We start from the raw sequence: 19,395 nt of genomic DNA on the forward strand, positions 1-19,395 counted from the left end.
TCTACCTCAGTATTGCCCACACTGACTGGCAGCAGCTATCCAGGGTTTCAGGCCGGGAGCCGCCCCCATCTCTACCACGGATTGAATCAGGGACCTTCTGCCACTGAGCCACAACTCTTCCCTTAAAAATAAAAGTAAGATTCCAGCCCTCATGGTTCAGGGACAGAAAGGTGCCTTAAACTGAATCTAGCTCAGTAATGAGGTACTCAGTGGATGCTCATTCAATTTGCAGGTGATTCCAAGGGACGCGGGTGGCCCTGTGGGTTAAACCACAGAGCCTAGGACTTGCCGATCAGAAGGTCGGCAGTTCTCTCCTGCCAATCTAGCAGTTCGAAAGCACACCAGTGCAAGTAGATAAATAGGTACCACTCCGGCGGGAAGGTAAACGGCGTTTCCGTGCGCTGCTCTGGTTCGCCAGAAGCGGCTTAAGTCATGCTGGCCACATGACACAGAAGCTGTACACCGGCTCCCTCGGCCAATAAAGCGAGATGAGCGCCACAACCCCAGAGTCGGTCACGACTGGACCTAATGGTCAGGGGTCCCTTTAGCTTTTTTACCAAGCAGGGAGGGGTAGCTAATGTCACAGAAGAATTGGGATTCCAAATGACCTTAGCAGATAGGAGAAATGGGCCCAAACTAAGAAAAGGAAGTTCAATAGGTTCTGCACTTAGGCAGGAAGAACCAGCTGCACAAATATGAGAAACACACCAGGCTTACCAGTAGGTCCAGTCGTGGCCGACTCTGGGGTTGCGGCGTACGGCTTCCGGGTCATGTGGCCAGCATGACTGAGCCGCTTCTGGCGAAGCAGAGCAGCGCACGGAAACGCCGTTTACCTTCCCGCCGGAGCGGTACCTATTTATCTACTTGCACTTTGAGTGCTTTTGAACTGCTAGGTTGGCAGGAGCAGAAACCGAGCAACGGGAGCTCACCCCGTCGTGGGGATTCGAACCACCGACCTTCTGATCGGCAAGTCCTAGGCTCTGTGGTTTAACCCACAGTGCCACCCGCGTCCCAGTAGTACATGGCTTACCAGTAGTACATACGAAAAGGATGCACAGGTCTTCGTAGACCACAAGCTGAACAGGAGTCAACAGTGTGACGCAGCAGCAGAAAAGGCTAATGCTGTTCTAGGCTGCATCAACAGAAGTCTAGTGTCCAGATCAAGGGAAGTAATAGCACCACTCTATTCTGCCTTGGTCAGGCCACCCCTGGAATACTGTGTCCAATTCTGGGCACCGCAATTTAAGAAGGATGTTGACAAGCTGGAATGTGTGCAACCAAGATGACCAAGGGTCTAGAAACCAAGCCTGATGAGGAACGGTTGAGGGAATTGGGTCTGTTTAGCCCAGGCTTCCTCAACTTCGGCCTTCCACATGTTTTCAGACTACCATTCCCATCATCCCTGACCACTGGTCCTGCTAGCCAGGGAACATGGGAATTGTAGGCCAAAGATATCTGGAGGGCCGAGGTTGAGGAAGCTTGGTTTAGCCTGTAAAAGAGGAGAACAAGAGGAAATACCGTAGTCTTCAAATATCTGAAGGGCTGTCTGCATGGAGGATGGACTCAAATCAGTGGCTTCAAATTACAAAGAAGGAGATTCTGACATTGGGAAGAACTTTCTGATTGTAGGAGCTGTTCAACAGTGGAACAGACTCCCACCGGAGATGTTGGATTCTCCTTCCTTGGAGGTTTTTAAGCAGAGGATGGTTGGCCATCAGTCATGTATGATCTAGCTGAGATTCCTGCATCGAAGGGGGTTGGACTAGATGGACTTTGGAGACCCCCTTCCAACTCTACAATCACGTTTCCATAACTGACAGTGGCTCTCTAGGGTTTTCACTGGAAGTGCCTGTCCAGGGTCTCAGGAAAAGTCTCCCCCAGCCCTACTTGGAATGATCCTGGGACACCCAGCGACCCTCAGCGGCCAGCATGACCAATGGTTAGTGCATGATTTAAATTGTTTTTAATTGTTCTAAATATTGTGGTTTAAAGCTGCAACTTGCCCTGGGACCTGTTGTTGTTGTTCAGTCATTTAGTCGTGTCGGACTCTTCGTGACCCCCTGGACCAGAGCACGCCAGGCACTCCTGTCTTCCACTGCCTCCCGCAGTTTGCTCAGACTCATGCTGGTAGCTTCGAGAACACTATCCAACCATCTCGTCCTCTGTCGTCCCCTTCTCCTTGTGCCCTCCATCTTTCCCAACATCAGGGTCTTTTCCAGGGAGTCTTCTCTTCTCATGAGGTGGCCAAAGTACTGGAGCCTCAGCTTCAGGATCTGTCCTTCCAATGAGCACTCAGGGCTGATTTCCTTCAGAATGGAGATGTTGGATCTTCTTGCAGTCCATGGGACTCTCAAGAGTCTCCTCCAGCACCACAATTCAAAAGCATCCATTCTTCAGCAATCAGCCATCTTTATGGTCCAGCTCTCACTTCCATCCATCACTACTGAGAAAACCAGAGCTTTAACTATACGGACGTTTGCTGGCAAGATGATGTCTCTGGGACCTTAGGGTGGGTAATTAAAAATAAACAAATAGAGAAATAATAGGGCACCACAGGTCATGCCCCCTGCCCCAGCCCCACTCTGTCATCCGGCCCCACCGCAGCTGCACCTATGGGTGCTGCACCTATGGGTGCTGAAAGGCAGCCTGCTTTGAGGAATCTGGATGGGCAGGAATGTTCTGGGAGGGCAAACTCCTCTCCCTGCTCTCTCGCTCTCTTTGCAGTGATCTTCCTTCCACTTTTAGGTAAACAAGGCAGCGGCCCGCCGACGCCTCCCGCTCCCTCCCCTCCGGGCCGCACACGTGTCTGAGCAGGAGTAAGGAGGCGGCGGCCGGGCCATGAATGGGTCCCCGGGCCACGCCCACACCCAGGCGCCGGCCAATGGCGCGGCGTTCCATCCGACGGGGACGGGCCAATGGGGAGCCCGCTGGCCGTTCTCGGCACCCGCGGCGTGAGTGAAAGTTACATAAGAATGAATGAGTCGCCTGCCGCGTCAATCAAGCGCGCATCCGCACGCGCCGCGTGTCCCTTTCGGTTTTTTCCCCCACCCGCGACGTGCAGGACGAGAGCGGGTCGTGGGGATGAGGATCCGAATGGGGCCCTTAGCTCCCAAATAGAAGTGTAATTCGCTTTTTCATAGCGTCACCATTTTTATTGATTTATGGCGCATCTAGAAAATATATTTGGACTTATTGATCGGTCTTGAGAAAAGATCCCCTTCCTTTTTTTTTTAGTTAGTAACGTGAATACCTTCACTTCTGGGTGGGCGAGTTTATGCGCAAGAGCGGCATAAATTAAATTAAATTAATAGATAAATCGGTTGCTTTTTGCCACGCGGAGGGAGCTGACCTTTGAAGAGCCAGTTAGATGTATTATTAGTATTATTTTTGTATTTTATTATTAGTAGCCGTATTAATTACTGTTTGTAGTATTAATAACTCTTCCTTCGCTCTAAAGTCTCACCGGTGGGTCACAACAATCAAAACACAAATTATTTTTTTAAAGAGTTTTTTGTTTTTTAATAAAAAAGCTACAGTCACAAAAAACAAGGTTTGTTGAGTGTCCTGGGTTCAAATAGTTTCCCTTCAGTGGCCATGGGCATAGCCAGGATTTTTGTTGGGGGGGGGAGGCAGGCCTTTTGTTATGGGGGGGCAGAACCTCAGTTTGCTATGTCTTTTTATTGATAGGGGGCAGCTGCCCCTTCCTGCCCCTGCCCTGGCTACGCCCATGTCTCAGTCCCATGAAGCTGGCTGATGGTGACCTAGGGGCCATCTCAGCCTAACCTGCCTCAGAGGGTTGTTGTGAGGAGAAAACAGTGAAAAGGGGGGGGGGTGGAGTAGCATGCAGCCCCCCAGGGTCTACCCATGAGCTCTTTGGAGAAAAGGTGGGATATGAATGAATGCATAGAATAAAAACAGATACCTGTATGCATGTCTGCTGAGTACAGTGGTACCTCTGGTTGTGAACGGGATCCGTTCCAGAGGCCCGTTCGCAACATGAAAAGAGTGTAACCTGCAGCGGCGCATCTGCGCACACGCGGGTTGCGTTTTGCTGCTTCGGTGCATGCACGTGACATCATTTTGTGCTTCTGCGCATGCGTGAGTGGCGAAACCCGGAAGTAAAGTGTTCCGTTGCTTCCAGGTCGCTACAGAGCGTAACCTGAAAACGCTCAACCTGAAGCGACTTCAACCCGAGGTATGACTGTACTTCTTATGGACTAGCACATGGGTAGGCAAACTAAGGCCCAGGGGCCGGATCCGGCCCAATCGCCTTCTCAATCCAGCCCACAGACAGTCCGGGAATCAGCATGTTTTTACATGAGTAGAATATGTGCTTTTATTTAAAATGCATCTCTGGGTTATTTGTGGGGCATAGGATTTCGTTCATTTACCCCCCCCCAAAAAAAAATATAGTCTGGCCCCCCACAAGGTCTGAGGGACAGTGAACCGGCCCCCTGCTGAAAAAGCTTGCTGACCCCTGGTCCATTGCAGCTTCTCCCAGTGATAGCTCACGCTGGCTCTGGCTTCAGGGAAATGAAGTTGAGAGAGTCTGCTGAGACTTTTATTTAAAATCCTGTGCAGCGTCTGACAGATATTTTATTTCCTTTCACATGTTTATATGCCGCTTTTGGTCACAAGGAACCTCAACCCGGTTTATGTAAAAATATATATATTAAACAAATTGTATCATTCAGTGGCGTAGCGTGGGTTGTCAGCACCCGGGGCAAGGCAAGTAATTTGCGCCCCCTAACCCGTGGATTTTAGCACTCAGAGAGCTGCGAGTGCGAGCGTGCCCCCGCCAGATGTTGCGCCTGGTGCGGCCGGCCCCCCCTGCACCCCCCATGCTACGCCACTGGTATCATTACACCTGCTTATTTATTTATCGTTTCATTTATATTCCTCCTTTTCTCCAAGGGGCTCAAGAGGGCGTGTGCACACTTCTCCAATTCTCCATTTCACCCTCCCAACAACCCTGGGAGGTAGGCCAGGCTGAGAGGTCATACCCAGGGAGCTTCAGGGCCAAGTGGGGATTCGAACCCAGGTCTCTCCCATGTCCTAGTCCAGCACTCTAACACAATACCGACAGAGGATGCTTGATCGCCAAGAGACTCCCATCCGTAGCTGTCAAATTACAGATTTGAAAATAAGGGATCAGCAGCCTCGAAAATAAGGGATTTTCCGAACACAGGTATGTTCAACTTCTGAGCCCCTCCGAGCCCCTTCCAAAGCCCAGCCAGCAGCAATGAAGCTCAAGCGGTGGTTCCCACAGCGCAGCAACCTGGCAAAGGGGATGCAGCAAGGAAAACCACCGTCACCTCTCCGCTGGGAAGCGCTGAGCAAAGGCGAGTCCCCAGGCAACACGGCCTATTTGATCGGCACGAGGCATGCAAGCTCCACCCCCCAGTCGTTCTTAGACTCCTTATTGGGTGAGCAATGCAGCCAAGCAACACAGCTGGAGCCTCCCTCCTCCCTGGCCGGCAGAGAGGGAGGGAGAGGAGCTGCTTCCTTTGAAACCCGGGAAATTTAAGGTACATCATCAATAAGGGACAGCAGCGGGACACGGCGCTGGGATAAGGGACTTTCCCGCCAAATAAGGGACGGTTGACAGCTATGCTACCATCTAGTGCTGTCATGGTTTGCATAACAGAAGATAAGAGATGTACAATTTATAATGGAACAACAAAAAAATGGCCTCGTCGCTGCATCACAACGCCCCATTCTGTATTGTTTTAGATGCCTGCTTAAAGCTTGATTTATTTCCAGAAGTCTCCCGAGGCATATAATTCAGTTTCCTATGTCGCTTTTTTAAAAAAAACCTACTTATTTTCTCTGTGTTTTAGTGATACTTGCTTTATGCATATTTGCTTTTGAATAGTTTTGTGGATTTTAGCCACGTCTGAGCTACAATTTTAAAGGCGTGTGCACTGCTTAGAAGGCTCTTTGATTGAACAGTTTAGAGATACTTGCAAATAAACAAATTTACTGTTATTATTGCTACCAAATAACTCTTTCTTGTTACTGTGTGCCAGACATTGTATCCTTGGGTGTTAGGTTGCCACTTCGTCCCCTCCCAACCCTTGAAAAAGCTGCAGAGCAGGCAGAAATCCAACAGGCGAAGCTTGGCCCAGCTTTGAAAAACTTGGGGTGCTTTTTCGGAGGTCTCCAGCAGGCATCTTCTAAGCCAGGGGTCCGCAAACTTTTTCAGCAGGAGGTCAGTCCACTGTCCCTCAGACCTTGTGGAGGTCCGGACTCTATTTTGGAAAATATATATGAATGAATTCCTATGCCCCACAAATAACCCCGAGATGCATTTTAAATAAAAGGGCACATTCTACTCATGTAGAAACACCAGGCAGGCCCCACAAATACCGTCGTATTTTTCGCTCTATAAGACGCACCTTTTCCCTCCTAAAAAGTAAGGGGAAATGTGTGTGCGTCTTATGGAGCAAATGCAGGCTATCCCAGAAGCCAGAACAGTAAGAGGGATCGCTGCTTTCATTGCGCAGCGATCCCTCTTGCTGTTCTGGCTTCAGCGATAGCCATGCAAAACCTCTTCAACAACATTTGATTCAGAATATTTTTTTCCTTGTTTTCCTCCTCTAAAAACTAGGTGCGTCTTATGGTCAGGTGCGTCTTATAGAGTAAAAAATATGGTGAACTAGAGATGCATTTTAAATAAAAGGGCACATTCTACTCATGTAAAAACACCAGGCAGGCCCCACAAATAACCCAGAGATGCATTTTAAACGAAAGGGCACATTCTACTCATGTAGAAACATGCTGATTCCTGGACCGTCCGCGGGCCGGATTTAGTAGGTGATTGGGCCAGATCTGGCCCCCAGGACTTAGGTGGTGTACCCATGTTCAAAGCGCTCTCAGGCTTGCAACAACAGAGGGATGTTTCATAAGCCTTTTTACTGGGGAGGTGGGAAAGAGTGATGTGCTGACACAGTGCGCCAGCCCAGGGGCGTCTGCATTTTCAAAACCCCAGCTGTCGACAAGCCAGCCTCTCCAGGGCAGGGCAAAGGTTGGGCTTATGAAAGCAAAGGGAAGCCACGTGTGAGCAAACCGGTCTGTTGGGCCAGGGAGGTGACGGCGAACTGGTGAAAGTGGCCAGCCTGAGCCGTCTGGAAAAGGTTGGCACCGGGTTCAGGAAGCGCTGCAGTGCAATCTGAGCTGATTGCTGGGTGTGCTTTTTGGGAAAGGGCCCGAGGAGGGGAGACATGTGAAATGAGTAAAAGTTTGCTGCGAGTCTATTTCCGCCCCAATCCCAGGTTCAGTTCCTGGCAGGATCTCCAGCTAGGGCTGGGAAAACACCATTGGCTGAAACCTTGGAGAGGTGCTGCCAGTCAGTGCTGACAATACTAAGCTTTCTGTTGTTGTTGCTTAGTCATTTAGTCGTGTCTGACTCTTCGTGACCCCCTGGACCAGAGCACGCCAGGCACTCCTGTCTTCCACTGCCTCCCGCAGTTGGGTCAGACTCATGCTGGTAGCTTTGAGAACACTATCCAACCATCTTGTCCTCTGTCGTCCCCTTTTCCTTGTGCCCTCCATCTTTCCCAGCATCAGGGTCTTTTCCAGGGAGTCTTCTCTTCTCATGAGGTGGCCAAAGTATTGGAGCCTCAGCTTCAGGATCTGTCCTTCCAGTGAGCACTCAGGGCTGGTTTCCTTCAGAATGGAGAGGTTTGATCTTCTTGCAGTCCATGGGACTCTCAAGAGTCTCCTCCAGCACCAGAATTCAAAAGCATCAATTCTTCAGCAGTCAGCCTTCAGCTCTCACTTCCATACATCACTACTGGGAAAACCATAGCTTTAACTATACGGACCTTTGTCGGCAAGGTGATGTCTCTGCTTTTTAAGATGCTGCCTAGGTTTGTCATTGCTTTCCTCCCAAGAAGCAGGCGTCTACTAAGCTAGATGGGCCATTTGCCCCGATTTAAAACCAGCACTCGGTTGAGAACCATGAGGACTAGAATCCTGCTTTATTTTAAGGGGAAGGGCCATAGCTCAGTGGTTGAGCACCTGGATTGCAAACAGATGGTCCCAGTTTTGATCGCTGATGCGAGTGTCCCCGTTTCAAATCCTAAACTCGCCACATGTTTCTTCTGCATGTTGTTATCTGAGCCACCAGAGGGCAGTGTAAACCAATGTGATTTCAGAACATAATGCAGTTTTCAATAGCAAAGCAAAGTGTGACTCCTATCAGCCAGATCGGTGGATGGTGGTATCCAAGCTATGTTTTAATCAGAGTGAAGGTAAAGGGACCCCTGACCATTAGGTCCAGTTGCGGACAACTCTGGGTTGCGGCGCTAATCTCGCTTTATCGGCCGAGGGAGCTAGCGTACAGCCTCCGGGTCATGTGGCCAGCATGACTAAGCCGCTTCTGGCGAACCAGAGCAGCGCACGGAAACGCTGTTTACCTTCCCACCGGAGCGGTACCTATTTATCTACTTGCACTGCGTGCTTTCAAACTGCTAGGTGGGCAGGAGCAGGGACCAAACAACAGGAGCTCACCCTGTCATGGGGATTCGAACCGCCAACCTTCCGATCGGCAAGCCCTAGGCTCAGTGGTTTAGACCACAGTGTCACCAGCATAGAGTAGAGTAGACTCGATGAAATAGATGAGCATGCGTGGCTGGGGAAATCCAGCCAGATGGGCAGGGTATAAATATATTATTATTATTATTATTATTATTATTATTATTATTGAGGCCCTGAGCTACTGAAGGTTATGAGGCCCTTTATATGTCCAGCTGTCCACAAATTGTCGCTGTTTTTCGTGTTGAATATATGCTATATGGTAATTTATGGACCTAATCGGTATCTCAAGCCATTTGCATATAACAAAATAGGTAACCCAACACTGTTGCTGTATGTAGGCTTTATTTTATCTGTTTTCTATCTTGTATTTTGGAAATGTACATCCAGGTTTTTTTCCCTTTAAATTTTTTTGGGGGGCCCCCAAGAGAGTGGGGTCTTAAGCTACAGCTTGTTTAGGTTATACGTACATCCGGCACTGGAAACAAACTGGCAACCAGTGCGGCTGTTTTAAAGGGGGGCTTGCATGAGACCTGAACAGGGTACCCCAGCCGAGGCGGTTTTATGCCAGTGCTGCTGAATTAGCTACAACAATGCAGTGGAATGGAGCGCGAGAGGCAAGGGGTGCTGGATTTTAGTGTTGCACCGGGTGCTGCTGAAATTCGAGAACCCAAGGTCTGCCACTGACCCCGGCCAGAATTCCGGCCGCTGCATTTCGGACCAGTGTCATACGCACACTGGAAAGCACACAGCCTCAAAATGCATTCGGAAACCACCAGTGTCAAACTGATATTACAGCTGTGTTTTGCCTGCAAGGGATTATCTTTTATTTTATTTATTCACCCCCGGATAATCTTTATTTGTTTTTTAATTACATACTATACACACACATATTACATTACATTTTATATGTATACTTACTCCTAGGAGCTGACTTCCCTCCTTCCTTCTTCTGGCTTTTTTATATCGTCTCTAAAAGCAGAGACATCACCTTGCCAACAAAGGTCCGTATAGTTCAAGCTCTGGCTTTCCCAGTCATGATGTATGGAAGTGAGAGCTGGACCATAAACAAGGCTGATCACCAAAGAATGGATGCTTTTGAATTCTGGTGCTGGAGGAGACTCTTGAGAATCCCATGGACTGCAAGAAGACCAAAGCTCTCCATTCTGAAGGAAATCAGCCCTGAGTGCTCACTGGAAGGACAGATCCTGAAGCTGGGGCTCCAAGAATAGAAGACTCCCTGGAAAAGACCCTGATGTTGGGAAAGATGGCGGGTGCAAGGAGGAGGAGACGACAGAGGACGAGATGGTGGGACAGTGTTCTCGAAGCTACCAGCATGAGTTTGACCAAACTGCGGGAGGCAGTGGAAGACAGGAGTGCCTGGTGTGCTCTGGTCCAGGGGGTCACGAAGAACCAGACACGACTAAACAACTAAACAACAACAATTTTTTTCCGCATTGTCTTTACACATTTTGTATACTGTTCTTCTTCTTCCACATTTGTCCATGAAACGTCTGTAAACAAATAAATCTTTCTATATATACGTTTCTTGTTGTCTGTCTATATTCATTTACAAATACTGTTAGTTACATTGGTCACATTATACATTTTATTATTGTCCCGTAATATTCTTTGTATTTTCCCATGATGAGGTTTATACCAGTTCTACTGGTTTTACTATTTCACCTTATCTTTCCTATATATGACATATTTTTTTCCCATTCTTTTTGAAATGTTTCGTCGCCCTGTTGTTGAATTTCCCCTCTTAATTTGGCTATTTTTATGTATTCCATAACCTTCTGCTGCCACTCTTCTACTGTTGGCAGTTGTTGCTGTTTCCAAACCTGGGCCAGCAAAAACCTCGCTGCTGTTGTTGCATATAGGAACAATTTCTGAGCATTCTTATCAATATCCTCTCCCACCATGTCCCAACACGAAAGACTCTGGTTTTTTCAAATTACAGTGGTGCCCCGCAAGATGAATGCCTCGCAAGACGGAAAACCCGCTAGACGAAAGGGTTTTCCATTTTGGAGGTGCTTCGCAAAACGAATTTGCTATGGGCTTGCTTCGCAAGACGAAAATGTCTTGCGATTCCTGGGGTTTTTCCCCCCTCCCCCCCTTTTTCCCAAGCCCCTAAGCTGCTTAACAGCTGTTCGCTAAGCCGCTTAACGGCTGATCTAAGCCGCTTATCAGCTGATCTAAGCCGCTAATAGCCTTTTAGCAGCTAATCCGCTAATCCCTTAAGCCTTTAATAGCCGCTAATAGCCGCTAAACCGCTAATAGCGCTAATCCGCTAATGGGCTTGCTTCGCAAGACGAAAAAAACCGCAAGACGAAGAGACTCGCGGAACGGATTCTTTTCGTCTTGCGAGGCATCACTGTATCTTTTACGTATGAGCGCCGAGCTCGTCTTTGCCGTTTCTGGACCTGCTTATTTTTCCTGCTCATTGTGAACTTCTTTTTCCATCACTCGGAAAGAGGTATATGGTGTGCAGGGCCAGTGCTGAGTTTCAACGCCTCAAAGGCCTCTGGCTCCACTTCATCAGATAAGGTGGTGTACACAAAAAGATCCCTCACCAGAGAGAGGGATCATAGCTAGGCGAATAACTACTGGGAGCTTTTTAGGGCAAAGGATGACAACTTCCCCTCTCCTGTTATTTCTGATACTTTTAATCCCCACGCCTATGAGTTGGTGTGACATTTGGAGGGGAGAGAGGTCTCTGCCCCAAGGGAATTGCAATTTAGAAAGCAGGAGAAGGGAACGGCGGTAGGGGCAGCACCAGAATTATATTTTTCGGGGTGGGAGATGGGGATGGAGGAACAGGAAGGTCAAAGTATATTTCTAGGTGGGTGAGCTGAGTCCCACATGTTACAAATTTTAAGAACGGCACCCACAAAAACATTCATTGAATACAGTGGTACCTCAGGTTACATACACTTCAGGTTACAGATGCTTCAGGTTACAGACTCCGCTAACCCAGAAATAGTGCTTCAGGTTAAGAACTTTGCTTCAGGATGAGAACAGAAATTGTGCTCCGGCGGCACGGCAGCAGCAGGAGGCCCCATTAGCTCAAGTGGTGCTTCAGGTTAAGAACAGTTTCAGGTTTTGCTGGCTCAGAAACGGAAACAACAGGAAATACCGACAATGGAAGAATGGAGAAGGAAGCTGCTGAGCTGGATAAAATGAATGGGAAGATTAGATACTTAAGAGACCAAAAGTTCACAGAAGACTGGGGAAAATTTGTGGAATATCTGGAGTGCATAAGTGAGGGTCAATTAACGCTAGAGGGATTTAAAAAAGCACTGTGAAACGCGAGAAGTATTGTTAAAAGGGAATAGAAAAAGAAAGGTTTAAATAATGACAATACAAACTTAAGAAATGCGAAAATTAATAATGACTACGAAAGATTTACGGGAAAGCTGAAGGAAGTCTAGAAAAGAAAGACTTTGTGAAAATTGGATGTAATATTATTGTATGACTTGTTTTTGTTGTAAATTAATAAAAAATATTATATATATATATAAAAAATAAAAATCTATGAAGCAATAAAATTAGTTATTTTAATTCAAAAAAAAAAAAAAAGAAGAAGAACAGTTTCAGGTTAAGAACGGACTTCCTAAACGAATTAAGTACTTAACCCGAGGTACCACTGTATTTGGTTTTGCAGAGAGTGCATATTTCATATATTTCATATTGTTCGATGTTCTGTATAGATTGTATAAAGAGTTTATATTGACATCGCATTGTTGAAAGGGGAGGCGGTAGCAGGATGCAGGTGAAACCTAACGGAAGGTAAGCAAACTGCTTGGGGTGGAGGAATCAGGGCACTGTGACCGTGACTCCGTTTGCAGCGGTGAAGAGCAGGCCTATGAATAGAGTAGGACTCCGGCCCGCAATGTTTGGTCTGTCAGGGAGCTGACTTGACAAGGGTGCAGTTCAAGTCCTGAAGAGGCCACGGCTAATGTTACAACATGACGTGTCCAGGATCCAGCCGCTGTGACCATGCCAAAATGCCTCATGGGCAGCAGAGCCTGGCGTGATTCCATATATATATATATATATATATATATATATATATATATATATATAACATATAAATTATAAAATGTACCACAAAACTTATCACTTATACAATCTTTTTAGACTTCCATCAGCACCTCTGATGATCCACTGTTTTAACCACTTCTTATGCATTTCTTAACTTTATATTGCCTTTACATCTCTTAACAAATCATCCTCCCCCTTCTCCATTTTTGCAATACTTCCAATAATACTCCTCACAAAACTTCTTGCAAACCTACAAACGTCATCTGATCTTCACAAATACTTTTCAAGTAGTCCGTAAATTTACTCTAGTCTTCCGTGAATTTCTGGTCCCGCCAGTTTCGAATCCTTCCTGTTAGTTTATTTAGTTCTGCATAGTCCATTAACTTCATTCTCCATTCTTCAATCGTCGGTAATTCTTCTTGCTTCCATTTTTGGGCCAGTAATATTCTTGCTGCTGTTATTGCATATAAAAAGAGCTTACATTCCTTTCTATTTATATCACTCCCCACAATGCCCAGTAAAAATGCTTCTGGTTTATTTATGAATGTATATTTCAACATTTTTTTCATCTCATTATACATCATCTCCCAGAAGAATTTCACCTATTTACATTCCCACCACATGTGATAAAATGTTCCCTCTTTATTACTAACTTTATACATTTTCGCTAACTTGACAGGTGTTATATACCATCTATACATCATTTTCATCACATTTTCTTTTAGGGCATTGCATGCAGTAAATTTTAAACCTTCTTTCCATAATTTTACCTAGCCTGGCGTGATTCCTACACCTCAGGAGGTCCACACATTTATTTTTGAGAGCGCTGGTGAATCTGCCACCTCGGAGGAGCTCACCTTGTGCGTCTCTGTGTGAATCTCTCTGTGTGTCGAAAGGACTATTGATGGCTATCAGTCACGGAGGCCTTGCTCTGCAAGAAAGCAGGAAATGCTTCTGAATCACAGTTGGTGGAGAGTGTTGCTTTTGTGCTCAAATCTTCCTCAAGAGTTTCCCACAGGTTGGTCACTGTGAGAAGACGATGCTGAACTAGGCGCATGCTCTAGTTATCTCCTGCTTGGACTACTGCAATGCGCTCTACGTGGGGCTACCTTTGAAGGTGACCCGGAAACTACAACTAATCCAGAATGCAGCAGCTAGACTGGTGACTGGGAGCGGCTGCTGAGACCACATAACACCGGTCTTGAAAGACCTACACTGGCTCCCAGTACGTTTCCAAGCAGAATTCAAAGTGTCGGTGTTGACCTTTAAAGCCCTAAATGGCCTCGTCCCAGTATACCTGAAGGAGCGTCTCCACCCCCATCGTTCTGCCCGGACGCTGAGGTCCAGCGCCAGGGCCTTCTGGCAGTTCCCTCACTGCAAGAAGTAAATAAATAAAAGCATCTGTGTCGGAGCGCAGTGCTAGCCACCTTAATCCTCCTTACGCTCCCTTCAGATATTTATTTTGAAGAATGATGCTCCTCACAGAGGTCCAGAAGGGGCTGACATCCGTCCTGGACACATTGCCAAGCCGAGAAACAGCTTTAAGAAGTCTCCCACAGCCTCTGTTTTTGGCTGGTCTCCACATTGCGTTCTTCTTTGGTCATCTTCGCTGCCTTCCAGGCCTCCGGAGAGCCGAATCGAGAAAGAGCCTCGTGGTACAACAGACGCCTTAAAAGAAAAAAGCAAACACATTTGAGCATCGATAAGCTTTTGAGGACCAGACGCCACTTTGCCAGAGTCCAGGTTTCAGTTCCGCATTGTGTAGGAATGCAGGAAGCTGTTGGCTGACATCAACAATGTGTCCGGGACCAATTGTTCCATCTAGCATCTAGCATTACCAGCACTGACTGGCAGCAGAGGCTCTCCAGGCTTTTGGGCAGGAGACCTTCCCTGCCTTACCCAGAGAGGCCGCTGGCGATTGAACCTGAGCCCTTCTGCATGCAGAGCAGGTGCTCTCTCAACATCTTCCTGCAAAAGTAAGATTCTAGTGCTCATGGTTTTGATTTGAGAAGAAGGTAAAAAGGTAAAGGGACCCCTGATCATTAGGTCCAGTTGTGACCGACTCTGGGGTTGCACGCTCATCTCGCTCTATAGGCTGAGGGAGTCGGCGTACAGCTTTCCAGGTCATGTGGCCAGCAGGACTAAGCCGCTTCTGGCGAACCAGAGCAGCGCACGGAAACGCCCTTTACCTTCCCGCCGGAGCGGTACCTATTTATCTACTTGCACTTTGACGTGCTTTCGAACTGCTAGGTTGGCAGGAGCAGGGACCGAGTAATGGGAGCTCACCCCGTCGTGGGGATTCGAACCGCCAACCTTCTGATCGGCAAGTCCTAGGCTCTGTGGTTTAACCCACAGCGCCACCCGCGTCCCTTGAGAAGAAGGTAGGAAGATGTTTTTCACCAAATCAGACCCTGGGCTCCATCAGGCTCGGGCCTTCTGCATCCCTACCACCACCAAACCCCGACCCTCGGACCCTCGACCGCAACGCCACGTGGCAGATAGTAACTGGCCAATTTCCTCTAGGTGATGTGACTCTGCCCTTAAACTCAGACGGCTGAGGCACAGTGTCAGGGCTCTCTAGGGCACTGACCTTTTAGATAGAAGGTGTCCCATATGCTCAGGGACAAGGGAGACGTTGACAAGTGGAACCTTTGCGCTCCAGGGCATTCTGTGTATGCTCAGTGGAACCCTTGCCTTCATTGTTACATTACAGGCGTCCTAACAGGCTCCTGGTGCAGGCAAACGAGGCCCTGGCCCCGGACTCGCTTTGGCCATTTTATAATCACCGCCAGAACCGTCCCTTTCCCACGTCCCCCACTCCAGCCCATCTCCTCTGTTAGGACCAGCGGATCAAAGCGGCCGGCCTCTTGCAGAGGGACTTGGCTGGCACAGGCCTGAACAGCGGCCAAATTCCAGCCCCCCCTTCCCCCGTCCCCTTTCTCTCTCTCTCTCTCGCCTTGTCCAAACACCGTTGGGACTCCACAGACTTCTGTGGACGACGTATTTAAGGAGCAGGGACCTCGGGCGCCAGGCAAACTCCCTCTGTCGCTCAGAGCTACCTTAAAAACAAAATAAAAAACGTCCAGGCCTTTTTTTTTTTTGGTGGTTGGCAAAGTGGCTCCGATGACTCCCTGGGAGAGGACAAGGTAAAAAGGCGAAAGAAGGCAGATCTCATCCGTGGTGACCTGGACGTCCATCTGAACCCGTTCTGTTTCGGGGAACTGAATATACCTTTGCGCAGACTGGGAAGCCACAGTGGAAGGGAGCATAAAAAGGCAATTGTTATTATTTTTTGGACCAGAGAACATCCATCTATTTTAAAAAAAAATCCTCATCCACCTGTCTTCTGGCATTGCAAGATGCTCCTTGCTGTTCTCTTCCTGCAAGTTTTGCCCCAAGCTTGGACTGGGAGCGGCGGTAAGTCTTCACCTTGATAATTTCTGCTCTTTTGCCGCCGGGTGGATTTCCCCTCTGTTGGGATGAGGTGCAGTTGAGCCCCTGTTGTCACCCGTTTGTGGGTGGCTAGAGCATAATTCTCCCCCAAATAAACAGAGCAGCCCCGACTCTTTTTGCACAAACAAACAAACCCCCAAGTGATCAGCGTTCGGACGGAATCGACGGCTACTTCCTCTGCTGCAGACGTGTCCCTTGAAGGGCATTTGCAAAGACTTTGCTCCCGTCCCAGAGCCAGTGTGGCTTAGTGGTTAGAGTGTTGGTCTAGGACCCGGGTGAGCAGGGTTCGAATCTCCACTTGGCCCTGAAGCTCACTGAGTGACCTCAGCCTAAGCAATCTCGCAGGGTTGTGGGAATTAAATGAAGACTAGGACTTGGGGGAGACCAGGGTTCGAAGCCCCAGTAGGCTACTGGGTGTTTGCTTGGGCCAGACACTGCCTCTCTCAGCTCAGCCTCCCTCGCAGGGTTGTTGTGCAGATAATAATAATAATAATAATAATAATAATAATAATAATAATAAATTTATTATTTATACCCCTCCCATCTGGCTGGGTTTCCCCAGCCACTCTGGGCGGCTTCCAACAAAACACTAAAATACAATAACCTGTTAAACATTAAAAGCTTCCCTAAACAGGGCTGTCTTTAGATGTCTTCTAAAAGTTTGGTAGTTATTTTTCTCTTTGACATCTGGTGGGAGGGAGTTCCACAGGCGGGATAAAATAGAGAAGTATGTAAGCCACCGTGAGCTCCTTGAAGGAGAGGTGGAATACAAATGTAAGTCGTGATAATGATAATGATAATGATAATTCATTTAGACCAGAGTTAACAAATGTCTTATAGAACAACATATACTTTGCTATTCCTGACCTGGCACAGGGGAGGAATTTGGCCTTTGCTTCCTGCATGACACATCCCAAGACAGTACAGGAACATAAACTATCGTTTGACATGGCCCTTCTCTGAATTTTGCACTGCAGCTGTACAACAAACCAGTCAACCCAAAAAAGTGAAAAAATGCGTACTTTTTTGGGGTGTGTGTGTGAAGTGTCCACAAAGTGCATGCATTAGCCAGAGGACTCTACAAAATCACGTCAGCAGAAACTGCGTGTCAAAAGGTGTGCTTTTTTTCTGAGTGCAAAAAATATGCACAAAAATGCTGGTGAATTTTCGCAAGGGCTTAAGAAACAAAACTAATGTGGGCACATGCAAGAGTGTGACGAACTGAACTTAGGACTGGGGAAAGGAGGAACTGCTCTGGGAGACTAATCCATTGCCATCTGCAACCTCTACAAAACGTTATTTTCCTTACTTACAGTAATAATAAATATTACTAGTTATTATTATCTGTGTTTATTATTTACTATAAATGATTAATAATTACTAGTGATTGTAAGATATTATTAAGAATTCATCAATATTAGTTATTTCAGTTATTATTGTTGATAATAATACCATGTCATCATCACCATTATTTCTTGCCTACCCTTCGCCACCAGATTGCAGGGCAGGTTACAGCAATTTAGAATTCAATACAGTCGTACCTTGCGAGTCGAACGTTTTGGCTCCCGAATGCTGCAAACCCAGAAATGATTGTTCCAGTTTGCAAACGTTCTTTGGAACCTGAACGTCCGACGGGGCTTCCACAGCTTCCGATTGGCCGTAGGAGCTTCCTGCAGCCAATCGGAAGCTGCGCCTTGGTTTCTGAACGTTTTGGAAATCGAACGGACTTCCGGAACGGATTCTGTTCGACTTCCGAGGTACGACTGTATTGAAAGCAGTTGGGGGACTAGGGTGGATCCTGTAAATGTCTATCTCAGGTGTCAAAGGGCAGGGCAAAGAGGTGTGTGACAACAACAACAACAACAACAACACACCCCAGCCTTCCACCCTCCTAGGCAAAACTCTCAAGGAGTCAAGAGAGGATAATGACTCAAAATCTGGGAGTGGACATCCCACACTCTACCTAAAAGAACAGGGAGTGGTTTGTTTATTTGGAATTGTCCGCACCTTTGCACCCAGGTGATGATGATGATGATGATGCCGATGATGATAATAATAATAATAATAATAATAATAATAATAATAATATATTAGGAGAAAATAGTAAGGAAAACTGTGAAATGAAAAGAAAGAAAACGTCAAAGCAGAGCTCTGACGAAGCAGAGCAGATAACATACAGTGGTACCTCGGGTTAAGAACTTAATTCGTTCTGGAGGTCCGTTCTTAACCTGAAACTGTTCTTAACCTGGGGTGCCACTTCAGCTAATGGGGCCTCCCGCCGCCGCCACTCGATTTCTGTTCTCATCCTGAAGCAAAGTTCTTAACCTGAAGCACTATTTCTGGGTTAGCGGAGTCTGTAACCTGAAGCATCTGTAACCAGAAGTGTATGTAACCCGAAGTACCACTGTACATAGCTGTCAACTTTTCCCTTTTCTTGTGAGGAATCCTACTCAGAATGCCTAGCCAGCATGACCAGTGGTCAGGGATGATGGGAGTTGTAGTCCAACAACACCTGGGGACCCAAAGGTTGAGGACCACTGGTTTACAGGAAGGGATTCTCCCCCCCCCCAGCCCTAACTGGACAGACCTGTTCGAAATGTAAGAGGGTTGTGGCCAACCTAACCCAAGAGGAGATTGAGATCGAGAGGGAGATCTTTTTCTTTAAACCATCTTAAAAGGCATATCCATTTTGCACAGATCCAAGCGCTCTTTTTCACCGCTGAAGCACAACAAACAGCAATTCGGGTTTTGCGTGGATAGCTGTTTACTCTGGTTCAGTGGCAAAGAACACAATTTCATGGGGAAAGCTCTGGGGCAAAAACAGGGTTCTCAGACACAGAGGCTTAAAGCATGAACAGTGCAAGGAAAATGTGCTTAAGCTCTCCACGTGTTTGCATTTCTCAGAGGTCTTAGCCGGACGTCCTCCAGGTGAGAAACGAACAGCTTTATTGTGGAGAAAACTCGCACAACATCCTGTTCTCTTGACATGACAGATGTCTGCAAAACTGGGCCTGGGATGGTGAAAGTGGATAGAACAATCGAATCATAGAAGTGTAGGGATGGGCGGGATCCTGAGGGTCATCTAGTCCAACCCCCCTGCGATACAGGAATCTTTTGCCTGATGCAGGACTTGAACCCGTGACTCTAAGATTAAGAGCTTCGTGCTCTACCAACCGAGCTATGACAGGACAGAAAGAGGTTTTCCCTCCTTTCCTAACACTAGAACTCGTGGACGTTCAGTGAAGCTGAATGTTGGAAGGTTCAGGGCAGATGGAAAGAAACTACGGAACTCCCTGCCACAGGCCATCAACTTTGATGTTTTCTAAAGCAGATTGGGAAATTCACAGAGGAGGAGAA

The 19,395-nt window shown here is 47.3% G+C and overlaps 2 protein-coding genes and 1 long non-coding RNA gene across 4 annotated transcripts in view; 2 read left to right on the forward strand and 1 right to left on the reverse strand.

The window, feature by feature from the left end:
* LOC310666130 (intelectin-like protein) overlaps window positions 1–19,395 on the forward strand; it is an 814,635-nt gene that overhangs the window by 119,464 nt on the left and 675,776 nt on the right. The window lies entirely within an intron of this gene.
* LOC310666260 lies at window positions 14,024–15,268 on the reverse strand. The gene is made up of 2 exons (XR_014505821.1): window positions 15,176–15,268; window positions 14,024–14,253 (listed from the first exon to the last, which is right to left on the reverse strand). It is a non-coding gene; the product is annotated as an uncharacterized lncRNA (long non-coding RNA).
* CA14 (carbonic anhydrase 14) overlaps window positions 15,558–19,395 on the forward strand; it is a 33,881-nt gene continuing 30,043 nt past the window's right edge. For both annotated transcript variants that reach the window (XM_083416757.1, XM_083416756.1), the window contains exon 1: window positions 15,558–16,002. In XM_083416757.1, the coding sequence (XP_083272883.1) occupies window positions 15,945–16,002 (58 nt within the window). In that variant the 5' untranslated portion in view covers window positions 15,558–15,944. The remainder of the gene's footprint in view (window positions 16,003–19,395) is intronic.

The sequence above is a fragment of the Podarcis tiliguerta genome, assembly GCF_965153285.1.
Source record: "Podarcis tiliguerta genome assembly, chromosome: 16".
Taxonomy (NCBI): domain Eukaryota; kingdom Metazoa; phylum Chordata; class Lepidosauria; order Squamata; family Lacertidae; genus Podarcis; species Podarcis tiliguerta.